Raw genomic sequence first — 27,246 nt, forward strand, 5'->3', positions numbered from 1 at the left:
CCTACAGCTAGCGGTGTACTCTCTAGCGGTGTTAACCTCTAGCAGTGTAACCTCTAGCGGTGTAACCTCTGGCGGTGTAACCTCTGGCGGTGTAAATCTCTAGTAACCTCTAGCAGTGTAATCTCTTGGGCATGTGTTGGCGTCAGCTACCCTGGGAAATGGATGCTTTTGGGAGTTGGGTCCTACTGTTTTTGTGCTTTTCTAGTAAATCATAGAAGAAAAAACCCAAACCCATCTGTATCAGTTTCCCATTACTGTATGTAAGACTGCCACAAAATGAGTGACTTGAAGCAATACTCACTCCGTGTCTGTGTAGAATATCTTACATTTGAAAAGTCAGAAGTCCCAGGTACATGGCTGCAAGTGTTATATTATCCTTCAGTCATCAAGGCAGCAATAGAATGCTTATTACTGGTACTTAGAACTTAACTCCCTGTTTTCAATCCTTTAAAGGATTCATGATTAAATTAGGCTTGATGATTAACTTATTTTTTTAAGCAGGCTAATGAATGTTTCAGAAATAAGTTTAGTTCTTGGTTAGATCTGTACATTTCCTTGGCTGTGCAACATAAAATAAAACAACAGGGAGGTAGAAGTTAGCAGAGCTGTCTTAGAACTCAGCTTCCATCAGCCACCATAGAACCTTAAGATGCTGGGTACTTCCAACTTTATTACAGCTAAAGAACACCATGTGACAGCAAATGCCCCTCATACCCTTCTGTACCACACATAACTCAGGAGTCTAACGCATCCTTGTTATACTCCTACTCAAGCTTGCCCGGGATCAAGAGCGATGGGTATACCACTTCTAGTAAGAAGCAGAATGCATTATCCTGTGCTCCCTTTGTCCAAAGCACTGGGAAGCCACAGAAAAGCTGAGCCCCTTTGATTTGCAATTTAAGAATGCTTCAGAGTATAGTATATGCTATAGTGATCTGGGTCCCTCAGAACCTTACTCTGGAATGGGAATATAGGCCTGACAGACAAGCGTTTTGCAAGCGTTTTGCTCAATGGACTCTCAATATTATCAAAAGGAAACCAAAACCTCACTGGTACAAGCAAAACATCCCCTGAAATCAAGTTATTTCTATAAGCAAGTGGCCATAGGTCCAGCAAAGACTGATACAAATAACTAGCCAAGAGACACTGGATCCTAAAATAATCAGGAATATTTGCAAATGTTATTTGTAGAGATAACAACAAAAATAGAATAGAGATCTGGTAACTACAGAAATTTAAACAAATCTAAAACACCTAGAAATTACATAGTTAACTATGAGCTTAAACAGTTAAACAATATCCCAAGGGAATTGGAAGAAAGACTAGAGGATACTAAAAAAAAAAAAAAATCCCAGAGGAAGTAACTGGAGATTATAAGGATTTAAATGGAGTCCTAGAGGACAGGCAGAGAGTATTACCAGAGGAGATGAACAAGGTGATCTAACCAGTCTAGAAGTAAGCTGTACTAGGAAGGGAGAGTGATCCTGGGCAAAAGGGTGACCTCCAACTGAGTCCACTTCCTGTAGACATAGAAAGGGATAAATGCACAGCATCTACATGTATATCAGCATTAGATAAACGACCCTTAAGATAAAAGGTCTGACTAAAGATAATAATACCTGAATGCTAATGGAGGTTAAATTCAGGTAGACATCTGCATTAACTTAGACCCAAATGTAAAATGCAAAGCTTTTTACTTCTTCAGAAATCAAAGAAACTTTAGGTGACCTTGGTTTTGGTGATAGAAGACAACATCAAAGGTATATTCAACAGAACAAAATTGGGAAACTTAGAATTTCCCTAAAAAGCCTCAGTGAGAAAGTTTTGCAAGTTTATCATCACTGATAAAGGAAATGCCTCCTTTATCAAGGCATTTATTCTACTGTAGTCATGGATCAGTGCCTTGGCCATCCATCAGAGAGGCTTCCTCCTGCAGCACATGGGAACAAGGAGAGCAACCCATAGCCAGACATTCTGCAAACTGAGAGACTTTGGAATGCTCAGTCCTAAATGAGAAGTCTCCATTAAATCCTAAATCCTTCCCTTCTGAGCTCATCGAACCCCATGGAAGAGGCAGAAAGTGTGGGAGAGCCAGGAGGGAGGGAGGACACCAAGGAAGCCCAACCAACTCTTGTTTTGGAAGAAACCCCATTTTATGAGAGGCCAAGGGCTAAACTCCAATTCCAGGAAGATAACCACAAACTTCACCTGAGCATCCTACGGCACTCCCCCTTAACACTCCCCCTTAGCAACAGCCAGTCAAGGCTACAACAGCAGGACCCAGGTACACAGAGATAACCTAAGACATCCCGCAGAGAACAGAAAACCCGAACATCCTGTTTGTCAGGTAGTTCTGCCCTCAAGTTTGGTTTCTGTAGATTACACCAGAAATGGCAGTTTTTAAAATAGGAACTTACTTACCTGTATCAAAATTCCCCAAGTTCGTTGTAAGCACAAAAAGTTTGAACCCCTAGATTCGGGGTACACTCTGACCCACTGCAACAGGGAGACCTTGCTCTAGAGCTTGTGAGCTCTGAGCCCTAGCTGGTGCTTTACACCGGAATTGGCTCCTTGGTGGTCAGGGTACCTGCAACTTTGGCATAACAGAAACAAGGCCCTCAGAATGAACATAAAGCTCACATAAACTGAAGCAAGACTGAAGCAAGTTCCAGGTCTTTACTAGGTACGTCCTTTGCATAAAGTGTTCAGTGTTTTGATGGAATTCCTGAGAGTGTGAATGAGTGGGTCTCAGATTCTTACACTTTTTCTTCTGTTGGTTTGCTTGTCTAACCTCCATGTGATAGTTTTTATCTTTGTTATATTTTTTAAATGAATGAATGACTGAAAACCCAGTCACCAGGGTAAAGTTTTAAAACTGAACTGTCTCTTATACCTGCTGGGAAAGGGGAAAAATCAGTTTTCTTCAATGGAATGACACCAGATATATCAACCACTCCAGGACAGGCCTAATGTTCAGGAATACTTGACATAATATAACACACTCCACAGTTTGTATGTGTGTGTTTAATTATTTTGAGGGTTTCTTAGGTTTGGGGGTTCTTTGTTGTTGTACTGGGTTTTTGTTTCCTTTTTGGAGAAAGAATTTAAAGTTAGGTGGGTAGGAAGGGGGAGAGGATCTGGAAGGTTTTGAGGGAGGGAAAGAATATGATCAAAGTATATTAAAAGTTTAAAAATTGTTCTACTAAATAAAATGTGTGTTATTCACTCAAAATATACCAGGAACTCTTAAATTTTAACTCCAAGTGCAGGAATGCTTTCAATTTTAAACAAGAGCAAAGATCTGGATACCTCATCAGAGCACACATGTCTCTTAGATGTTGAGCTATAGACCAAATATCCTCAGGCAACTCAAACAGCTAAAAGGGGCCTGCATGGTTACATAGCTGTATAAATCTATGATCCCAATCTCAATATTGGAGGCAGGAGGCAGACCTCTGAGTCCCAAGCCAGCAGGTCTACATAATGAGACCCCGTTAACAAAAGAACTAAACAAAATACTGTAAGAGAAGACACTAATAACCCAAGACACTCATGAGGAAACTGAAACAGGAACTTTTACTGCTAGGTGAAATGCAATAAAGCCTTGGGAAGGCAGTCTGGCAGTTACTGCCACATAATCCCTACCACAATCACAGGCCTTGGGTTTATCCAAGTGAGTCAAAAACATGTCCATACACATAAAAATGTGCATAAAGGTTTACAGCAGCTGTTTTCACAGTCATCTAAACTCGGATGCAACCAGGATGGCCTTCAGTAAATGAATGAATAAGCTATGTATGCATCCATCCATTTTTATCTTAAAATCCAAGGAAAACAGTTGGCTTCTATGAACTGAAAATAAAACAAGAGAAAAGTGTATGCAAAGAGATTGGAAGCTATGGCAAAGAATAAACAAATATGGAAAATATAGTTGACCCTTTTAATACTACCGTGCTGTATAGTTTTATGTCAACTTGACACAAGTAAAGAGTTATCTGGAAGAAGGAAACTTAAATTGAGAAAAATGCTTCCAGAAGATTCAGCTGTAAGGCATTTTAACTAGAGATTGATAGAGGAGAGTCTAGCTCATTCTGTGTGGCTGGGCTGTTGGTCCTGCTTTCTAGAAGGAAGCAGCACAAGCAAGCCATGATAGGCAAGCCATGATAGGCTAGCCAGCAAGCTCCACGGTCCCTGCATTAAAGCTCCTGCCTCCAGGTTCCTGCCTTGTTTGAGTTCCTGTCCTGAATTCCTTTAAAGGAGGACTACAACAGAAAGTCTAAGACAAAGAAACTCTTTCCTTCCCAACTTGCTTTTGTCAGTGTTTCATCGCAGTTATAGAAACACTCAGAAAACCACCACCATGCAACCTCTTCAGTTAGAGTTCAAATGTCTTCAGTCCTTAACCTAGGTGCTCTGGAAGCCAGCTCATCACAAGTGCAACCAGAAATGACTGCAAAATTACTACAGTATAGCTTACTATCCTAGCATAATCCTACTGGTTTTAGATTTAATGCTACAAATTTCTCTCTACTTTAGCATCTTAGCCTAAGTTTTCATAAATTTCAACTTTTATAATAATTTGTATATATTTTGATAATTACATAATCCATTTTATGCACTGACAGACCTTTTTATAAAATTTTCAATAGTTCTTGTCATAAACAGTGCAATCTTTTTAAAATACTGCAAATCTTCTGATGTCCCAGCTCCCCTAAAATATTGAGTTAGAAATTACAGGAAGAACGCTGGAAAAAGTCCCAGAGCTCTAGGACTCTCACCTACCCATGATGCCCATTTTCAGAAAGAAAGCCACTCATTCTGTCTTAAAGCTCTGACTTGAAAATTTCTATCTGTCATGTGTCAAATTTAAGAACTAGAAGGAAAGTCAAAACTTAAAAGATTTTCCCTTGTCCAGCAGGGCTGGCTGGACCCTATCCACTATCCACTGGTTCTGTGTTGCTTCCAAAAGCTGTTGCTCTCAAGATATTCTCAAGACCCAGATTTGTTCTCACACCTTATCCTTTACTTCATGGTTGGTGTCATTTTCCTCTGGCACTTGCTTTTCCGCACGAACCAGGCACTAACAGTATACCGGTCTAAAACAAGCAATCTCCCTAGACAGGAATAGTTTTCAACCCATCATTTGACATGAGGTAAAGAAAATACTCTAAGACAACTAAGCAGAGCAGCAACTAACCACCTGGAAAGGTACTCATTGCTGATCATAGAAGCAAAAATTAAGACAAAAGTGAAATAGAACATTTAACTATATGTTAAAAATCAAACTAAAAACCAATAAAAATACCAAACACTGACTGATATAGTCACTTCAGGAAAGTTCCCTAGTTTCTAAGACATACTTTACCAGGAGACTGGAAAGATGACTTAGTTATCTGAGTAAGGATTAAAAGTCCTTACAGAAGACTTGAGTTCAGTTCCAGCATCTACATGGCAACTCACAACCACCTGGAATTTCAGCTCCAGAGGATCCAATGCTTTCTTTTGGTTTCCATGGATACCTGTATACATGTGATACATTAATTTACATAGGCATGTATACACATTAATTTACATAGCTACAGTTACACACATGAATGTTGACCATCTGATGAAATTATCGTAATCCTGAATATTTACACAGAAAGTAAAAACATGACAACTATATACACATTTAGAGCAGCTTTATTCATTAACAGCAAAATGCTGAAAATACATGAAATGTCCACCAAGTGGTAAATGAATACAATAACATAACCATAAAAGAAAATACTAAACAATAAAATTACTAATATGTACAGTAAGCATGAGTTATCTCGATGCTTATATTAAGTGAAAGAGGCTGGACATATAGACTGTGTGAATCCATTACCAGAAAACCTAGAAAAGGCAAAACTACTGACGAACAACTGCTTCCTGGGCACCAGAGGGTAGAAGCAAGGAAGGGCATTTTACCTGTAAAAGCAACAGAGAAAATCTTAGGTTGATGGGAATGTTCTACATCGAGACTGTGGTGTTGTTAGCTACACAACTTCATACAGTAGACAAAATACATTGAAATTATACTTTTAAATACCTTAAAGCTTTAAAAAGGTATGGAAGAATATCAAAAAACTAACAATGATAACATGATTTACTTTCCTGGATACATTTTCAAATATTCTCCAGTGAAGATGTTTTTTAAAAAAATCAGAATAAAAATGCTGTTTAACATATAGGATTATTACAAATATCAATATAAAACATAAGTACAGTTATTAAAGAATATAAGCTCAGTGTTGAGAATGGAAGAAATTATGCCATCATTTAATTGGTCTGGGTAGACAGATAGTGAAATAATTTTAAAGTAGACTTTGCTTTACAAATGCAGCAAAATATACTTTGTAATTAATTGACTTAAAATTACTACAGCTTTTTTTTTCCAGATCAATTAATGAGGAAGGTACCATATGCATGTACTTAATGCTCTTAAAACATTATGTAAGCAGTATATTTCAATTTTACTCATAAGTTTCTGTTACAGCGTTTTTTCTAGTTTGTTCTTTGTGCTGTGCAAAGTGATGTAAGACAGCTTTTTCTTCTTGACCTATTTTTTAAGAGCACTACAGGACAAGTCATTTTAGGGCTTGGCGTAAATTTTTGAGTTAGTAGTCCTAATCTGTGAAACAAGAAGCTGAACGTTCAGAGCACCCGCAATCCACCCTCTATCCTGCTTAGCTATGTCAGAGACAACAAAGAGCAGCAGCATGTGGAGACTAAATACTTGCTTATAAACACACTTTGTGGGGCAAAACTGATATGCTATAACAACACCACTATGACTAAATCTGAGAGTTTAGGGAGAAACATAATTTTGGTGATTCAATCCAAAAGAATAAACTAAGGACACAGTACATTCAAATCTCTGTATACAATGTCAGATGACATATACATGACATGGCAGCAGTACCTGAACCAGCACCGGCAGCAAATCCATGGCAGTATTATGCATATGTCCTGGTCATCTCACAACTTACTAGGGAAATAAGACCACAGTTGATTACCTTAGAACAACCAATGGGTCTTGGATAGGACAAAAGCAACATCTTTATGCTAGAGGTAGGGACTACAACTGGAAAACAAGGAAGGAGTCAAAAGTAGGAGAAAAACAATAACTCTAATAAGCCTGAAAACAGCCTTGTTTTGTCACAGGGGTGTGGCTCAGAAATACAGCACGTATCTAGTACATGTGAGGCCCTTGGCTCAACCATCTCCAAGGTCCCTAGTACAAAAAACAAAAGGGTAAAATTGAGTACTAAAGGTTAAAAACTATTTCATGGACAAATAGTAACAAGCACTGTGTGAGCACCATAAGCATCAGACGCTAGTCCGAGCCCTTTACACGTATTCCCATATTTAACCCTCACAGTCTTTACCTGTCTCTCAAATAGGAAAGGGGCTGAGCTGAGACAGGAACTCCAGCACCACATCCAGACGCGTGCTCAGTTGCTACATTATGCTACACAGAGCAGGAAGGTAGGTTAATATAAGAACCTTTTAAAAAAATTAAAAAACAAGCAAACAAACAAATAAAACCAATCAAGGGAGCCAAGTGAGAGGCAGAACTCTAGAAATCAAACCAAGAAGTTAGCTGAGACTTATACATTGTACATTTTATTAAATACTGGGCTTTATTACAACAAATTACTTAAATAGAAATTCATTTTTTTAAAATGGGGTTGTATTTAAATTCTTACTTCACATTGCTTTTTGGCCCAACTTTCTATTTTTACTGTCTCTAGACAGTCATTATGGACAGAAAATTAATTTTGCATAATGGCATAAAGGAATTTCTCAATGTTACAACTTTGGGAATTCTCCCAAAGTGTGGACATATCTACAACATAGGATAAGGTCAGAAGCATACTGCTTGTTCCAATGTCTTTATAGTAGCTAGATGGCACTGTTTAGTCATGCACATTAACTCTTTACTACTCAATGAAAGGTTCTAACTTACACACAGAAGGCAGGCATGACCCAGGGCTTGGCATTTTGCCAAAAACTAAAAACAAAATAAAACCAAAAAAAAAAAAAAAAAAAAAAAAAAAAGACCAGAAATTATGGACATCAGGATAGGTTTAGGCCACCCCAGAAAACTGTCAGCTGTAATATCCATCCTGTGATCGTGGTGGCAAGTTCCTTGGAATAGCCTTTTCTTGTGTTTTGATCAAGTCTAGAATCGCTGACAGTACTGCACAGTCTCTGGATTTGGTGTCGTTCCAATCTACAGGATGAGGGCACTCAATCTTCTCTTGTAGAAGGATATCCAGTTCCTTTCTTAGTCCCTGAGGAAGAAAGCACACATGCTCATCAGGGAAGAAGGATTTTTAGATAACAACACAGACAAATGTGACTTTAGTGGTGACAAGGATTTTCAGAAGCTATTACAAAGGAGGGTAAAGATTCAAACTCTAATCCTTAAAGTCATCAGAAGAGTATTACTGCATCAAAAATAATTTGGAAAACTAAGATCGGTCAACACTATTGGCTCTCTTGCAATACAGCAAGAAGCAGTCTTTTTAAAAATCATTTGTCTTGGAGGCCATGATGTGCACCATGGACTTTGTGGAGGTCAGACAAACACATGATTTCACAAGTCAGTTATACACTTCCACCACGTATGCTCTAAGGCCAGTGCAAGGCCAGGCCTTCTAGCTCTGTAGCAAGCTGCTTTGCATGCTACTCTACCTTGTGGCCCACAAACTCTCTTAAATGCAATCTAACAGACAACCATTAACATCAGTACCTTAACAAGATGAGCAATTCTTTCTGGAGACTGAAACACAATCCATTCGTCTACAGCAATAATTTCCTGATCCTTATCTTTCTGGATGGAAATATCTCCTCCAAAGAACAAGAGGCAGTATGGTGAGACTTCTGTGCAGTCGTACAAGTATATCTGCAAGGAGCGTTAGTTCACGTGCATGATGAGTAGGAAAGCATTACTGTCACATAACATCCCAGACATCGACCAGCTTCTTTCTAAAATAGGTATTAACTTGCGTGTGGTTTTGAAAATTAATTTTGAAGAAAGAATCTATCCTAAATCCTAGAAATTTTATATTTCTGTTCTAAACTGAACATTTTATGAACATCAAAACTAACCAATAAAGATAAAATGACTTTTTATTTATATACCCAAATAATAAAAAAGCTCACTCTTCTGGCCACTACTTGACTTATATTGTCACGCCAACAAATCTTTCCACAGTGAAAATTCCTGACAGCACTTTTGAAAGCAGCCTCACAGAGAAAACCATATAATATACCAAATGATGTACAGTAGTACATCCTTATAGAAAAAAGCTGTAATTGATGTCAGAAGTATACTTTTTATGGTATAAAATTAGAAAGCTACAGGACGGACTTTCAGATATACAATTATGTGAAATGCTCACTTACACTGCTTGTTCTCATCTTCAGGTGATAGATAAGCCAGTTGTAGTGGAAGTCTGTCTGCTCCACATTGACAGACTTAGGATGAATAGAAACCAGACCATCAGACTTTGTGTGAACTTTCACCCTTTGAAAAAGTTACAATACAGTTCTTAAGTGTCTCAAGAGATTGTTCCCCCATTACTTCAAAAACACTCCTTAATGGTGTTAGTATACAGTACATAATAAAGAATAGAGCACATAAAAGGACTAAGGAGGAGCTTACACTGAACGACCACTACCCCTAATTGAGACAATAACTGAAATAATCAACTAAAAACTTCCATTGGTTAACTGTGTTCCCAAAAGAACCCAAAATTAAAAATTAAAATTCTGTCGAAAAGACTTTTACTAAAACTGATTTTAAATTGTTTTTTAGATTTACTTTTGGTGTATTAATGTTTCTATCTGTGCAGCACATGTGTACTTACTGTCCACAGAAGCCAGAAGAGGCATTCTACCCCAAGACTGGATTACAGATGGTTGTGCGTGGCCATGTAGGTATTGGGAGCAGAATGCAGGGCTATGAAAGAACAGCCAGTGCTCTTATCTGCTGAGCCGTCGCTTCAGTCCCTTTAAAAATTTTTTAAACGCCCACTCAAATAAATTTTCAATTTCAAAATACATATATATTCAGAATAAGTTTGTGGCAGTTTAATTCACTCTGACTTAGGGGCTTTCTTTTTCCTGCAGTGTTTGTTTTGTGTGGGAAGGAGTGTGTAAAGGAGAGGGAGAATGAGGACCATTCTCCTCCATCACCACAGAACTCAGGGCGTCAGAAGTGGCAACAAAAGCCTGCCTACTAAGCCATCTGACAAGACCCAGGGAACTTTTTTGTTGGCAATCATTTTGTAAGTCAATTTGTTCATCAGTATCATTCAGATAGACATTGCACAGTTTGTTTTTAAACAATGGTAATGGTAATATATTGGATTTGCTACTTCATAAACCCTTCTTCTGAGTTTTTAAGATTCTACGGTTCATAGTATATCAAATCCTATCATACTTATGGTTTATTATTCAGAATAAAAATATAAATTACTTTTTCCTCAGTCAATCTATCATTGTGGAAACCAGGAGTTAGGAGATTTCTATATACAGCCTTACAATCTGTCTCAACCCCGCAACTCTGTTAATCAAGCAGGAAAGCAGACAACATACAAATAAATGGGCACAACTGTGTCCCAGTAAAAAGGTCTTAAAAAACTTTTGGCTTATAAAATTTGTAACTGCTCCTAGCACCAACCATTGAACAAGTACAATAATCCAAAGAGAACTCTTCTCCACGAAGCTCTCCCATGATGACAGGAGATGATAAAATGTCTGTATTTTAATATTAGTCTATTAGAGTATTAGCAAAGTTATGATCTAGCAAACTGCTGGCATAGACAGACGTGGAGGCAGGGGTGGTAGCTCACATGCATAACCATCCCGTGTGAGGAGAGGCAGGAGTTTGAGGCAAGCAGAGGTTATGATGTAAAATCGTGTTTCAAAATGAACAACAAAACCCCCCAAAACCCAAACCAAGTTAGACTATTTACAACGTAAATAATTCAGTCACATGAAACTTCATCCTTTTACCCAGAACCCTGTAATTTGACCTATCCCTAAGTCTTGGGAGCTATGTATACAATGGAGAATGCTTAACAGTATTCCTGGACAAAGAAACACAAACGATCTCATCTAACTATGATAACAATAAATACATCCAGCTACTAGTTAAATGTTTCCTGGAGGGAAATCACCTGTTTGAGAATCGCAGCCCTAAAACATTATCTTAATGTTGGTCATTCTGGGCAGACTATATCTTTTAATTGTGTATAATCACACGATGCCCAGCATTTTCATTTACATTAACCCTAATATTTTACATTTTACCACACAGTTTTAAACCATAATTTCCCATTGCCAGTAAATACCTATGGTGTTTTGCTACATAACCATTAAAAAGCATCTGGAATCAATCCTTAGGATAAACTCAAATTAAAATATAAAATTATCAATAAAATGAACTGAGCCAATGACGACTGAACACCTTCCAGAGGGTTCAATACCCTTGGCCTTCCTGACTGTCAGTGCCCACACTAGACTAAACTATGAGGCAGAAATATTCTTCAACGCTATTGCCAACTGCTCCTAAGGCTATGGGGACACACTCCACTTCTCCAAAGAATGGAATTACAATTTTATTCCAATAGCTATCCAACATGCACACATATAATTATCTTGTTAACCTGTTTTGTAAATGGGTGATCATGTAAGTGACTAAATCTGTGTTGTGAGGAACAGATCCCAATGTTCACCAATTCCTATGCATCTAAATTACCAAACTTGTAAAGAATCCATTTCTACTAGAGGGTTCCAACGGTGCAGAAAGAGCTGTGAGTAGTTCGTAACAATCTTCAATGCTTACATTTTCCTTTTTTTACCCAAATTTAGTCGGATTTTAGCAACTTTGGGATATAAACCAGCACAGATGACAGCTTTAATGATCTTCTCATTATCTATAGGGAAAGGAAAGTAGAATGTGGAAATGAAATACTGAAGCATGGACCATTAACGGGAAGTGAGTTACTGTTCTTTGTTGTGTTTTGTTTTGTTTTTCTTTACCTGAATTTATATTAGCTTTTGGATCTTTGGGACTTCTACTGCTTACAAATCCAGCTCCAAGAAGATGCTCAGCAAACTGTCCCTTCATGTTATGCAGCATCTAGAGAGCAATGGTAACAGCTAGAAACCTTCCATGTACAGGGTCTATAAATCACACTCACCTCAATTTAGTTTTTAGTTTCCCCTGCCTTACAAAAACACTAGATCCATGATGTAATACATTATAACTAGGTTTATTTTACTTATAGGTGTGTATATATTTTCTGTGAGTCTTGGTACCTGTGGAAGCCGGAAGGCTTCAGAACACCTAAAATATAACTGAACTTACAGCCAGTAAAGAGCTACAAGACTCATGTGCTGGAAACCAACTTGGATCCTTGCAGCAAGAACTTTTAAGTGCTGACCTCTCTCTCCAGCTCAGCAATTAAATGTGATCATTTATGGAGGGAATTGGTAAATCACAAAAACAAATTTCTGCAAATAAATTTTACTGGAACACAACTATTTCTACTTTCTATATCCTTTGTGGTTGTTTCTGCAATCTAATAACAAGTGAATATTTTTAAGACACAATAGCCTACAAGCCTAAATTATTATTTGGTGGGGAAAAACTGCATGATATAAGGAACAAAAAAAAATCCAGTAATGTTTAAAGAATTGCTCCATTTTGTAAGATACATTAGAATTTTCTTTTACTCTTTTAAAACCAAGTAGAACACCCCCCCCCCCCCAAAAAAAACCCACCAATGACCAAGCTTCAATACTGTTAATCTACTAGCACAAGAGCATTTTCCTCAAGAGAAAGCCTCAAGCAGAAATGATGGTTGGCTTAGTATAGTGGAAAACAGTTGTCCCCTTGACTCGGCAATCTTCCAAGTCATAACACTGTAGACACTCTGCACAGACACCAACAGAAGGATTAGAAAGAAGCAGAGCTTAAGAATGAGATCTTATTTAGTTATTGGATTTTTGAAGCAGGATCTCATATGGCCCAGGCTGGCCTCACACTACATAGCTGAGGTTGGCCTTGAATTCCTGATACTCTTCCTGTCTTTACCTCCTGCGTGGCAGGATGACAGGCATATTACCACTCCAGCCTTGAAGTCAGCTATTAAAATTATAAAAGCTCTTTTTAGCTAGGCATTGCAGTACAAGTCTGTATTTCAAGCAACTTGAGGCTCAGAAAGAACTGAGGGCTCCAGACCAGTCTAAGTTGGAAGCAAGACTGAACCAAAAGTTTTTATAAAGCATAATTAACTTTTATAGTTAAAATTAGTTTTATAGAAATGAAAACAGTTCAGATTAGTCTGTTTTCACAACTACAAAAACATTTTCTAGAGAATATCTTCAAATTCAACAAAGAGATTATAGTAAGTAATCTCCTGGTCATTATAGCATTATAATTTTAGGGCAACCATCTCTACATGCAGTCCCCACTGCGCAGTTTCCATCACTACTCTGTGTTCCTTCTGCTTTCTACACAGTTCCAGTGCGTACTGTCAATCATGCACCATGCAAGCTCCACTGTTGAAATAGTCATTGACTCCCTGTCAGGGGCTGTTTTCAGAACCCAGAGGACAGCACTTCTCTAGTGCTTTCCTGAATGTTTCTTCTTTCTCTTTACAATTGACTTACACTTCAACTGGATGATGCTATTCACATAGACAACCTGGATTTAGACATCTTTCCATAAATTTTAGGCATAATTTACATTTTACATTTCAGGGAATGGTTTCTGATATGTGTCTGGTAAGTTTCCACTACATGTGACACACTGATAGAGCTTAGTCTTGCCCTTCGACTTTTTATTTATCATGTTAAAATTATGTTTTCAGCTGCATCCTAACTACAAACAAAGCTTTTTTTGTCAAGAATCTGTTTTCCAGGAGGCTATTTTGTTGTACTCTTTGGCCTTCAACTTGATTTCTTAGTTTAGCAGCTCAATTGTCAGTCTCTTTTAAAAATTCACTCTTATTAGCTTATTTTCTTCCTTGTGTTACTGAATGGGTATGTGAAATAGGCTATGCCCACTGTAGTTTTGGGCTACAGTATCTATCTGAGTTGTCACATCACTTTCACTCTGTGATAACCCAGCATTTTTTATTAAAATAGTTAATTTCTTGACACACACACACACATCCTTTGAATGTAGTTAGCATTTCCTACAGATGTGTAAATGCTAATCTAGTCTATGGGACTAGTATATCTTTCAGTAGTACCTGTAGTGTGTTTGAAGAGAGAAAATATTCCCAGCAGTAGTCTTTTTCATATCTGAAACCACGCCGTTTAGCTTCTTCCCAGCCCTATTGGACAAAAGAAATGAAGAAACTCACATGGTTGGCCACACCAAAAACTACTGAGTGGTGTCCATCTTACTTTACTAACAGTTTATTTCTTTGCAGGTGACATCTTCTCTGTAAAAATGTCAAAGAACTTTGAAACTCATGAAGCTCCTTATGATCTTAGCATCACTGACACACTGTATTTATTTTACATAAAATCTTCAATATCAAGTATTCATTAAAAACCAATATTAGTAAATAAATTTCAATGCATTAAAATTTCAACTTTAAATCCATGGTTTCTTAACCAGAATAAGCAAAGGGGGAGGAGAGGCTGTCTGCAAGTAACTCAGCAGGTTACTAAGCTTGACAACCAGAGGTAGATACCCGTATTGTGAAAGGAGAGACAGAACTCTCACAAGCTGTCCTCACTGTCAACACACTCCCCCCAAAAATAAATAAAACTTAAAACTTAAAAAAAAAACAAAACAGGGAAAACCCGGAAGAAGCTGAGGAGGGAGATTCCATAGGAAGACCAGCAGTCTCAATTAAGCTGGACAACTGAGATCTCTCAATGAGTCAGCAACCAGGATATACAGCAGAGGACTGCCTGGTCTGGCCTCAGTCAGAGAAGATCCACTTAACCCTCAAAAGTCTTAAGGCCCGAGGGAGTAGGGAGGTCTGGTGGGGTGCAGGTGGGTGGGGACATCCTCTTGGAGACAGGGGACAGGGGGATGGAAAAGAGGTATGGCATAAGGAACAGCCAGAGGGCAGACAGACCAGGAGGGGGATAACGACTAGACTGTAAAAAAAAGATTAAAAAAGATAAGAAAAATAATAAAAAGGAAACAGGGAAAGAGAACGATTAAATGAGTTCTGGAGCAATATAGTTCTAAAAGATTAAGATTTTAAGACAGCAAATCTAGACTAATATATCCTGCAAAACAATGATCATAGGTAAAGGAGCAAAAACTTTTCATGACATAATTAGCTTATGAAAAAAAACTATACTGACTAGACTAAATTTAAAGAAACACTGGAGCGGATTTGTTGGGTTGAGAAGAGTTGTAAGGAGAGAAAAAAGCATCACCAAGATAAACAATGGAATTTCTACCAAGAATACAACCAGTAAAACAACACACAACCAGTAAAACAACAATGATTGTAGTCGGGTTAGGGTTAGGATTAGGGTTAGAAAAACAAAAACAAAACAATGATTGTAGTCAACACACGCCACCTGTTAATTAACTTTAAATCTTAAGTCCATTACTAGAATTAAAGACAGACTAACATCAATCCAGTAATAGCAGGTGGTTTCAATACATTGCACTTTTTCCAAAGAACTGGTCAGTTGGACAAAAAACCTGAGCAATACACTGTAAGCCCTAAAAATCCTAAATACACAGGTAACATGAACTGAGGTTGTACTTATATACATATGTGTATATATACTTATATACACCTGTATATATGATTTTGATATGTATCACTGACTGAAGAGTAGTTATAAATGGACAGACTATCATGAAGTAAGGCAAAGACACAAAGGAGCATCATATATGAAAAACAGGATGCAGTGGTCAACTCTGTCTTATTTTTTATATAAGCCTTTCCCCAAAAGATAAAGATGAGATCTTGTATAAGACAGTTCATTTTTATAAAATGTTCACCAAATGTTAATCATACTCAGCAATTTATCCCTGATATATAAAATGGTCATTTACAAGTATTTTACAACAAGCTCCTGAGTAATCTTCTAAGCAGGACAGCAAGTTTTTCTTACCTCAAACGCATTCACAACTGTCAGATGATCACTTCTAGTTTCCTTTGCCAGTTCCTTTCTTCTTGCATCTGCAATCTTTTCTTTTCCCTAAAAAAATAACAGTAGTAGCTTATAATTTTTGGATGTAATAATGATAGGTATTTTACTGAAAAATCTAATGAAACACAGATGTGAACAGTAAATACGCTGGCATTAAGTGCCCAGCCCCGTTTCTGTCTCTCTTACCAATGGAATGACAAAGGGATCTTTAAAGCTGAGACTGGCAGCAATGGTGAGGACTGGATCTAAGCAACAGAACAAAGCTCCAAAGAGAATCATTTTTCCAATATGTGGCTCAACAGGCAGTCGGGCTAAATGGACTCCAAGAGGTGTCAATTCTTCTTGCTTATCCAAAGCACTCTGAAAGGAAAGAGTCTGCTCTTAGAGTAGGTTCAGCAAAACACACGACGAAAGCTAATGTAGTTAGCTGCAAACATACTATTCATTCTCTGAATACCTAAATCCCTCCAGCATCATTTTAAGTACCTTCAACAAAAGCCAAAATAACAAAACCATAAATTTTAATGTCAGCAAAGGCAACTTATGCAAACACAACAAATCTACAACATGGAAACGTTATGTCAGAAATTAAATCCCCTGTGGTAAAGTAGTTCTGAAAGGTACCGAGTGGGTGAAACGCAGTCCCCAACAGTCTAGTTTAGAGGCTAAGATGCAGAAAGAGCTAAGGGTTACACATGGCAATAATGTCCGTTCCAATCTGTGTAATCTGTAATCTGCTTTAAATGAGAGCAGCTAGAAAAGTATCTTGAAGATACCAGGGAAATATAAAGACACAACCGAATAAATAAGTGTTAATTCAAGCAGTGTATTTATATTAAAAGCCTATCGCAATGCTACCAAACCCAAACTTAAAAAATTATCTACAGGGATGGTTTCTAAACTGGTGACATATAGAAACATGTCTTCAACATCCTCCAACCCTACACTAACCAACGCGACTTTACAGATAAGTAAAAGTACTTTCTCTACATGGTCCAGTACAGAAGAGAGGTGCTCTAAAGAGTATGTGTGAACATACCTAAGGCAATGAATTGCTAATTGAGTCACAGTTTAAGTCACCGCGACAGTAGTAGGCAGCACTTCTAATCTCTTCTGCCTTTCTTACTACTCTGGGCATTAATTAAGGCCAATCCTGTACCTCTCAACATGAATGACTGTCACCATGTAGTCAGTCGCTTACAGAGTTTCTCAGAATATAAAAAGGCCTAACAAACCAGAAAATTTAAATATAAACAAGATATAATAGTGAATGACGGTTCAAGGATTATTTACAACATCATAGGGAGAAGACATTTGTTCATATTCTTTCAAAATATGAGTTGCCTCTATAAAATATCTACATTACAATTAAATTACTTGAATGTGACAACAGAGCATTAAGGTTATCAGAAAGAGAAGACTAGACCAACCTACTTCAAGAACACATATGCAGACCACTAAAGAAAATGTTCAAGATTTCATGTAATTTTAAACGAGTACTGCAAAAAAGCTCAGGAAAATGTGTATCTTAAAAACATGAGGAAAGTCTCATATCAAATCTGACAGTGCTCTACTCTGGAGTAATAAAAACTTTATGTAGTGTTTTAACATGCTAAATCCAAGTTATACTTAAAAGAAAAAAAAAATCAAAATTACCAGTTCCATTAGATGTTTTATGGAGAGCACTACTGCCTCATCTGATGGTGGATCCATTAACCTACTCAGAAAATAAGCAATTCCACCCAGCCTCAAGATCTGTGAAGACAAATAGAGTTATATGGATCAAAAAGTCATAAAATATGTATTTAAAAGTTTACATCACACTTCTCTTTTTCTGGAGGAGGACCAAACCCAGGGCCTTGAGATTCCTAGGCAAGTGTTCTACCACTGATCTAATTCCCTAACCCCACATTACACTTTCTAAGAGCAAATCTACTAATGAGAAAAATTATCAAGTTACAAAATTCTCAACAGGTTGACTACTATCTTAGAAATAGGGTAGTGGAGCACGAACATGCACACACTAGAGAGAGGATAGAGAGGAGGGAGGGAGGGAGGGAGGGAGGGAGGGAGGGAGGGAGGGAGAGAGAGAGAGAGAGAGAGAGAGAGAGAGAAGAGAGAGAGAGAATATAGAATATTTGAAGATGTAAGAACAGCTAGCCAGACCTGACAGGAGGCTGAGGAAGGAGGATTAACAGTTCACTGTCAGCTGGATTTGAGACCATCTCAAAGTTCAAAAAAGAAAAGGGAAAGACACAGTTCATCGGTAGAGAGTTTGCCTAATAGAAAGTTGTGGTTCAACCCTCTGAACCACAAAAATTAGAAAGGGTAGCTGACATTACTGACTCTTAGATGTCCAACAGTGTTTAGGAATTTTGTACAGCAATCTGCTCAATCAAGTAAGCAAAGTTTCCAGGTAGAAAGTGGGAAGCAAACATAGGTACCCTGATTCTAACATTAACTTGATATACATTAAGAAGGAAGTTCAAGTAGTTTTTTCACACAAGCAAAATGAAATGCATAAAAAGAATCACTTTTTGTAGGTTCATAATATACTTTTTCTATTAAAAATGGTGAAAATTATAATACCACCTTCCATGTAGTTTAATTCTTCCCACTAATATACCTTTATTTGCAAACAAAGTTCTTCCAAAGGAGTTCTCAAAATTTCTGGTAGTTGGTAGTCATCTAGAAGACTTGCTCTAAGACCATTATACAGATGATAACAATGACCAGGCTGAACTCTTAATAAGGAAAAGACAAGAAAAAAACAGTATCAAGAACATGACTTTTAGACCACCAAAGGAAGAGCAGGAAGGAAAGTATCCAGTATCCATTCCTCACAAAACACACACATAATTATTCCTTCAGGTCTGTGAAGCTCAATTCCCTCCTATATATTTGGAAAGACCCTAAACCCAATGACCAAATTTAGTTTTCAAAGTTCTGGTTCCTTTTAAAACATTTTTTTTCTTTTAACTAATACATTGGTAATTTTATGTACAGTATAACATACTTGAATATATGTTATATTAATTATCAGTCCATTTGCATATCCTTATTTTGTTCTTTAAGCCTTCAAGCACCAAGTATACAATACATTACTCTGAACTACAGCTGTCCTGTATTAGAGAATACTACAACTCACTCGTATGTCTTGGTAGCTCTCATACTGTAGCTCCAGAAAGCAATGAAAGATACTCCCATACATAATTTGGTTCTTATTTCTGATGTTCCTCTAACTTCGCTCAAAACTGCTAGATTTATACTGGTCAGGCTTAGAGTTGTAACAAGAAATATGCCCTCTTAGGCATTTCTGCAATACTCCCTGCACTGTATTAACCTACATGTATGAACTGAAAAACATTTAATTGTATGCAATTTAGTAAGCTCTCAGACAACGGAAATGTTTGTAACTTGCCACAACTAATATGACAGAATTTCTGAACAGAATAATATTTCAAGACTCTGGCCACTGTAGCAATAAAAGATCTAAAACTTTTTTTTCCCCAAAACTCTGCAAAGATTCAATATATAATACCTAATATTTCTCTGGTGGTACAGACCTACCATCATCTAGCACCGCAAAGAAACTAATGGTATTTCCCAAGGGGCCACATAGTATAATGGTTTTTTGTTTTGTTTTTGTTTGTTTTTCTGTTCTGTTGTGTTTTCTGGTCTCCAAAATAAGCATCAATCTAATCAGGCTTTGTACATCACATTATAAGAAACTATCTGAAAATTAGATTAAACAGAGACAAACTAAACATAGCAAACCAGCCCAAACTATATAGATTGAGCACACATTTAAAACAGAGACAATGTAACAACCAAGAACATTTTAACTCTTCTTTCCTTACATAAGTCCATAAGGTGACACTCTTAACCTATAATGTGTCAGGAAGCATTGGAGAACCCCAAAAGTCCATCAAGGAGCTGGTTTTGATGTAATCACATTAGGGTCTCTTTATTACAAGTTTGAGCTTGGGCACACCACTATCTCTGACACAGGAGAACAGGAGGGGACTCCAAGCCTAGTTTCAGTAAGTATTTATAGAGGCAAGAAGGGGGTTAATAGCCTGAAACACATCTGATTGGGGAAGGGGGGCATGATGGCCTTTAATTGGCTGGTGCTGAGAGGCAAACCATAAACTTAATTTCTGCTTTCCTCTTGATTGGTAGTTGTTAGGAAGTGAAGTGTCAGGGGCAGGCAGGCTCTTAACTTGGAGGTATAGATTTGGTGGGAAGTAACATGGAAACCAGTGTTAGATGAAGGTTTTGTTGGGGGAGAGGGGTATAAAGGGAAAATTCGTCAACAACACTAGATATGGTTCTGTCACTAACATAAAAAATACTGGTAAGTGGGCATCAAAAAGAAGCACTAAGCAAAACTATGTGTAAAGGTCAGACAAATACTATTCTTATCATTAAAACAGATGTTTTTATTTCTTATGTTACTACCAAGTCAATGGACAAAGTGTTGCCATGTGCTGTTACTGGTGAGTAGAGGTAAGAATCAATACAGTTTATGAGTACAGTGAGTGGAAACGCAGACTGTGGAGTTGGCTGTTTGAATTCAACTATGTCTGCTATGTACAAAGCTCTAGAAACTAAATTGAACAAACTATGTAATTTCTTTACAACTTTATTTCTTTATTCAAAAACAGGCAGTTGCCTATCTCAGTTGAGAAGTGAGAAATAAGAAAGGAGCTGACACTCAGTGTTAGTTATTACTAAGTATTATTAAGAACAGACATGGAAGCAAAACTCTAAGTGATTTAATAAAGTTTAGTAATTAAATAGACTACGTCACTGGAAAAAAGATTCATAAAATTAAAAAACTCAGCAGATAATTTCCTAAAACTTTACAAAGAAAACTACTAGCTGATTTAAAAATGTGTTGCTGTAGTAGTTAGGCATGGAAAAATGCAAATTCAAATTACACTGCGCTCCATCTCACCTCTATAATGGCTAACACCAAGAAAACAACTCAACATTAGTGGGGAAAGGAGCACTTAGGGCACTGCTGGTGGGGATGAAAACTGTCATACTTACCCAGTCTATCAACATGGAGGGTTCTCAACAAACTATAGACAACTACCACATGACAACTGTGCTGTTCCCTAAGTGTACATGCAAAGGAATCCAAGTCAGCACAGAGCAGAGGTACTGGCATAGCCAATAAGAGTGCTGCTTTAATCGAAATAGTCAAGACACACAATCACACTACCCAACCCTCAACAGATGAGTGGATAAAACACCAAATGTTCACTTCCTTGCAGAATATACCCCAAAACTTGATGAGTCAGACCGATGATTAGATAGGTAGGTAGACAGTCATAGGAAAATGTAGTAGGAAGAACGGTATCTACATGCAGGAGGCAGGGAGAACAGAATACAGTGTACGTTACATGAAAGAGGGAGGAACTACCTGAGTAAAGGAATGAAATTAGGGGGAAGTATAATTTTATCAATGTATAAAAATGTTACAAATATATTTTGTATGACAATTAAAAATCAAATATTAATAACCATAGAAGTGCTGAGTTCAATACATTATGCAGGATACTCCTAATAATACTTGTAAATTTGTTTACATAGTTTTTGCATGTTCTCAAACAGTCCTTGCATACAATTTCTGCCTTACCTTCCAGCTCTCCCTTTCCTCTGTTTGGCATTAGCTTTACTAACCCACTCAGCAGACATGGTACTGATGTTGTTCTGTGTGTCAAAGTGTGTTTCTTTAATTTTCCCTCCATCTATTACATAGACCACATCATCTATGGTGATGCTGTTTGAAAAAGATACACAAAATATTAAAAACTACATCAAGAGATAAGATTATACCAAGCCTATAGATGCATTTATTTAAAATTTTTTATTGAATCAAGTAGATTTTATTAATTCAGACCTTTGCCTACTCTTCTCACATTTTTCAATTTTACAAAGTCAGCAGCTGACAATAGGCAGTGTCCTTATGTACAGTGATAACAAAATGATTAGACCACATGCTATATTCTTATCTGAGCACAGCATCTTACACAGTCCACCACTTTATGACCATCTCTGAAGCCCTAAGGAACTATGGTTTAACAGTAACTTCTGGAAAATAATTTGTCTTAACAACTTAGTTATAAATGTCTCCAGTAGAAAATTAGAAATGTTTAAGGCTGCATGCAAATATACAATAATATCATCCCTAACTGGAGAACAGACAAAAGGACTAAAGCTATACTAGTTCCCATGATTCTTTAGAGATGTTTTGAAAAACAACTTGTTAAATGACTACTTTGAAAAAGAGAACTAAGCACAGTAGAACAGCTTTAAAAAACCACAGTTTATATTTGCCGTCCTTGACTAATGAATGCTAAAAAGTGATTTTTTTTAAAAAAGAGATTTCAAGTTTTTGTTTTCTTTTTCAGAGAATACATGTTAAACTATACTAATAATATATGGAGTGCTAAACTTAGGTAGTCACCAATAGCTGATATTTAAAATAGTTTTTACCTAGTCTCTGCAATGTTGGTAGCAATTACTATTTTCCGAACACCAGGAGGAGTTTTTTTAAATACCTGTAAGAATAAATACATCAAAAGTGTACTAGTTTCTGACATACTTTTACAATGTTATTTCTTGAGATATTGTGATCAGTTTTAGCATTTATGCATTTAAATAATGTGTCTTGTATATCAGTCTATCATTAACATACACATTTTCAACTTGATGAAATTCTCCTTTGGTAAACCCAGATGTCAGAATCATATCACAAACAAGAGGCAAATAAAGTCACTCCAACTTTTAGCACATCTTTAACAAAAGCTGGTGAGCATAAATTAAAGGAAAACAGCTTTAATCTATGTGGACAAGATTTACAAAGCCAAACCAAAAAAGAATTACGAACCAATGGGGCAGGTACCTTGCCCTCAGAATGAATGTCAAGTCCCAGAGCATGGAAGCCTAGCTTGAGATTCAGACTGGAGTAAAACAGCCTTTTCAAATGCCAAACACTACAAATACTACTATCCCTAACAATGCCACCAAAGTTGAAGAAAAGTAGTCAAGCACACATACATACACCCAAAAGAATCCTCCATCCTTGATTATAAAATAGAGCAATCAGTAAGTAGAAGGCACATATACTAAATGTTTGTGTGCTCTACTGGGCTGGGCTGTCCAGGACGGAAGACCCTCCACACTAGCTACACTTTTATCTAATCACAGTACCACCAAACAGACTGATGGAGTTAGGTATTTTCTTATAAAAAAGAATAGAAAACTGGAAGGGAACGGTCTGAAGAGAGTGCTATATTAAAAATTATCATTAAGAAAATCCTGAATTTGACACAGTCAAAAACAGTTGTAATACATTACTGAAAAGACAGGAAATCTCACTTTAATATACTAATGTGATAAATCAAAATCTCAAACACTAACATGTACTATGTCACAGCTAATTTCTAGCTTAGGTTTTTTAGTGGTATTTATATATTTTTTCTTTGATTCAGGAAACCTAAACAAGTTACTGATGGAACCATTTCTCTAAACTTTTCTAACATTAACAAAACTACTCTGGTGGTAAATTAGCATGCAAAACCATTTTCCAAAGAAATGGCTCTTTATATTTTTAACATGGACCACTATTTTAAAGTGTTTCTTTAAAGTTAAATAACATATAATACAATAAGTCTTTGAGGAAACATATATATATATACATATATATATTTTTAAGTCCAATTTTACAAGGTGGGATGTCAATTCTCTAAGAAGCACAGACTAATGAATATTTCAACAGCAGGTTACTAGGACCCCGTCTTTGTTTTGAGTCTCTGGTCAGAACTGTGTGAGAGAGCCCAGAAACACAGGCCATCTCTGTTACCCTTTCCTCCCAAGGAATAAAGTACGTTCCTATTGCTGAAGACACCACTTCACACATAGAACCCAGAGGACTCTGGCTGGTTCTGACTAGAAATCCTCCTTCTCCCTGAAAACAGCTTTCATGATATGAGTAGGCACCAACAAGCTCCCACAGGAAGAAAGAAAGCAATAGTTTTACCCTGCTATAATGCCTATGAACGAAAACAGTTACCAGTGTGGCATGATATCCCTATGTATGCAATACTGCAATGCATACCTTCATAGGAACTGAGTCCAATTTCCCTGTCAACAATAGGTAAAGTATGTCTGCTACATCTAACCTAACCAAGTACTCAGCAATGGAGAAGTTAAGGATCTTGGAGGAAAACCTACAACTGTCACCTTATTAAACCAGTATAATTCTGAATTACATTCTAAATATTTATCCTTATACTCACAGATAAGTATAGGTCCCACCCCTAATGAAACAGAATATTAACAAGAACCACATCCGATCAAAAGGTAAAAAGCAAGAAATCATGTGCTGCACAGTCCCGACTTCTGTATCTACACCCCAACTCCTGCACCTAAGGGTCAGAGATCATAGCAGAAGGTGGGGCAGAATGATTGCCAGAGCCAAAGAAAGGAAAAGCTTGCTGTGAGTTTTCGTCTCCTGGGAACATCAAAGAAGCAACACCTGGGAAGTCTCAGCATGGCTGCCTACAGAAGACCGAATCAAGGACATCTGCACTAGACCTGGTAACTATGCAAAGGGAAAGCCCCCAAGGCCTCACCCTAGACAGAGAGCTACAAGTGATAAGTCCTAATAATTACATACATATAAACAACATTTTATAGACTCAACAGGAAATATTTATATATTTAAGAACGTATACACGCAGACGCGCGTGCGCACGCACACACACACCCACCCACCCACCCGCCCCCACTAACATCAAAGAATTAGAAGACATGAATTTGAAAGAGCAGGGGGTGGTGCATAGGCAGAATTGGAGGGAGAAAAGGGAAGGGGGAAAACAATATAATTACATTTTAATAAAAAAAAAAAACACAGTAAGTAGTTGTAAGGTTTGCCTCAATCTAAGACTGAAAACAAATTTAAGAACATACCTGTGTCTGGTTTACAGTGGGCATCAGTGAATGTAAAGGTATAATAAGAAACCTATCTGAAATTTAAAAGGAAAATTAAATTAGAGCCCATAAAGCATATATGGCACATGGATGGAGTTATTAATTAGGCTGCTGAATCACAGTTCTTAATTTATATTTCTACATATAGTAAAACCAAGTTTTCTTACAAGTGTTTTCTGACTGCTCCAATGAGTTACCACTGACAGTTTACTTTGTTAATCTATTTTGTATTGATAAACATTTGCTTATGAATTCTTTTCAAGATTAAAACAATTTTTCTATTAATATATGAATGTCTTTCTGTGTGTATATGCTATGTGTATGGTGTCTGTGAAGGTCAAAAGTCTGAGCTGGATGCCCTGGAACTGAGTTATAAGCAGCTGTCAGTTGCCTGATGTGGAGTGGTATGACTTGAACCCAGATCCTCAGGAAGAGGAGTAAGCACACTTAACCACTGAGTCTCATCTCCAGGCCCTGTCCAAATTCTTAAAATTCTCAATGGTTGGAGTCATCTATCAAAAATCATATTCACAAAAGGCCATTGGCTTCATCCTGACTATTAATAAAATCTCCAATGAGAAGAAGAAAAGATTGAAAGCCTCTAAATGCCAATATTTTAACTTTAAAGCTAAATTTTATTAGGCAAGTTTTAAAAAGTGATAAAAGAATACTTTCAAAAAACTAAAAAGTCTCACAATGTACATCCCATCTTTATGATGATCTGTAAAAGCTCAAAACTTTTAGAAAACATTTAATTTCTTAAAGGAAAAAAGTGAATTGGACTTAGATGAACAAAATCCTATACCAATATAGTCACATAAGTAACAACTTCTTCACATTAGAAAGGGGGAGAGGATTTCAGAAACTACATGAATTCTAATGTCAGTCTTGTTATTATATAGTATAATATATTTATTCAATACCTGATTTAAACATCACTTGTGACATCAAGAGATCATGCAAAGTACTGATATTGTCCCAGCCTGGTAGAAAGACCAATATTGCACCGTCCTATATAGATAGGAAATTACTAGTAAGAGAATGACATCAATAATCACACTAACAATTCCATGCACTTAAATCCTCATTATAATTAGAGTAGCTTTGAAATTTAATTACTATTTAAATGAATATCCAACCCTTTAAAAATCACAGACCTACAATCTAGAGATATTTGTTTAATCTTTTCTTTAAATATGTTAAATGCCTAAATGTTATGTTGAGATTTTCTTCCAGTCCACTTTTTAAGAAGCATTTAGGAAAATGAGTTTTTTATAGCTTTAATACATAATAAAATTTAAAAACATATTACTTGAAGAAAAACTAAACAAAACTAACCTCTTCTTCCAAAACAATGTATCGAATAAGGGCAGCAATCAAATTCAGATCAACTTTATCATCATCCATCATTTCCAAAACATCTATGGTACTTGCAGAGTATCTGCACCAGAATTACACAGAAAGTCACAAAATGTTTGTCATGTTTTCCGTGGGTTACTCAGGTTCAACCTTAAAGTTAAATCAGTCTGCATATGAACCAACAGTCTACAAAGAAGAGACAATTAAACTTCCAGGGATAATAAACAACAGGTAAGTTAGCTCAGCAGCATTTATGTGGAATGAGATCCTCTCCCTTCAAGTACATTCAAAGTCAGAAGAGTCCTCCTTGGTTGAGCCACTGTGTCCATGCCTCAAATAGACTTACCTTGTCTGTAGTTCCTTTATATAAGCTGGCCAGCGTTCTTTATAGATCGCCTCTTTTTCTTCTTTTTCTTGTCTATTTACATGACCCTGCATGAAACCCCTTTTGAACTGGGATCTATGTTCTTTTTGTTCTGGAAAATATCTAAAATAAAAAGAGCATTATGCATTTTTCCACATTTGAAACTCTATGGCTTTTAAGTCTCCCTGAGTTTTTACACTGACGACTTGAAACCAGATTCTAAAGATTATGTTCCAGAGAATGTTGCTCAAAAGATTAACTTTAAGTTAATAATTAAACTTCTCATTTAGGATAAAAAGTATTCCCTGCTAAAGAGCATAAGACTATATGCC

At 36.9% G+C, this 27,246-nt stretch overlaps 1 protein-coding gene across 4 annotated transcripts in view; it reads right to left on the minus strand.

Annotated features, from left to right (window-relative positions):
- Nucleotides 1-5,550: 5,550 nt before the first annotated feature.
- Dhx36 (DEAH-box helicase 36) overlaps nt 5,551-27,246 on the minus strand; it is a 38,104-nt gene continuing 16,408 nt past the window's right edge. The window contains exons 10-26 of one of the 4 annotated variants that reach the window (XR_005500288.2): nt 26,897-27,037; nt 26,530-26,632; nt 26,115-26,202; nt 25,171-25,226; nt 22,693-22,757; nt 21,833-21,976; nt 18,812-18,929; nt 17,842-17,940; nt 16,372-16,545; nt 16,147-16,233; nt 14,301-14,384; nt 12,082-12,181; nt 11,885-11,975; nt 9,439-9,559; nt 8,783-8,935; nt 7,413-8,321; nt 5,665-5,952 (exon numbers count right to left, since the gene is read on the minus strand). Coding sequence is in view for 2 of the 4 variants with exons in the window: in NM_001107678.2 (NP_001101148.1) it covers nt 8,136-8,321; nt 8,783-8,935; nt 9,439-9,559; nt 11,885-11,975; nt 12,082-12,181; nt 14,301-14,384; nt 16,147-16,233; nt 16,372-16,545; nt 17,842-17,940; nt 18,812-18,929; nt 21,833-21,976; nt 22,693-22,757; nt 25,171-25,226; nt 26,115-26,202; nt 26,530-26,632; nt 26,897-27,037 (1,810 nt within the window). In the remaining 2 variants the exon portion in view is untranslated. 4 annotated transcript variants of the gene reach the window in all.

This window comes from Rattus norvegicus, chromosome 2 (assembly GCF_036323735.1).
Source record: "Rattus norvegicus strain BN/NHsdMcwi chromosome 2, GRCr8, whole genome shotgun sequence".
In the NCBI taxonomy this organism is placed as follows: Eukaryota; Metazoa; Chordata; class Mammalia; order Rodentia; family Muridae; genus Rattus; species Rattus norvegicus.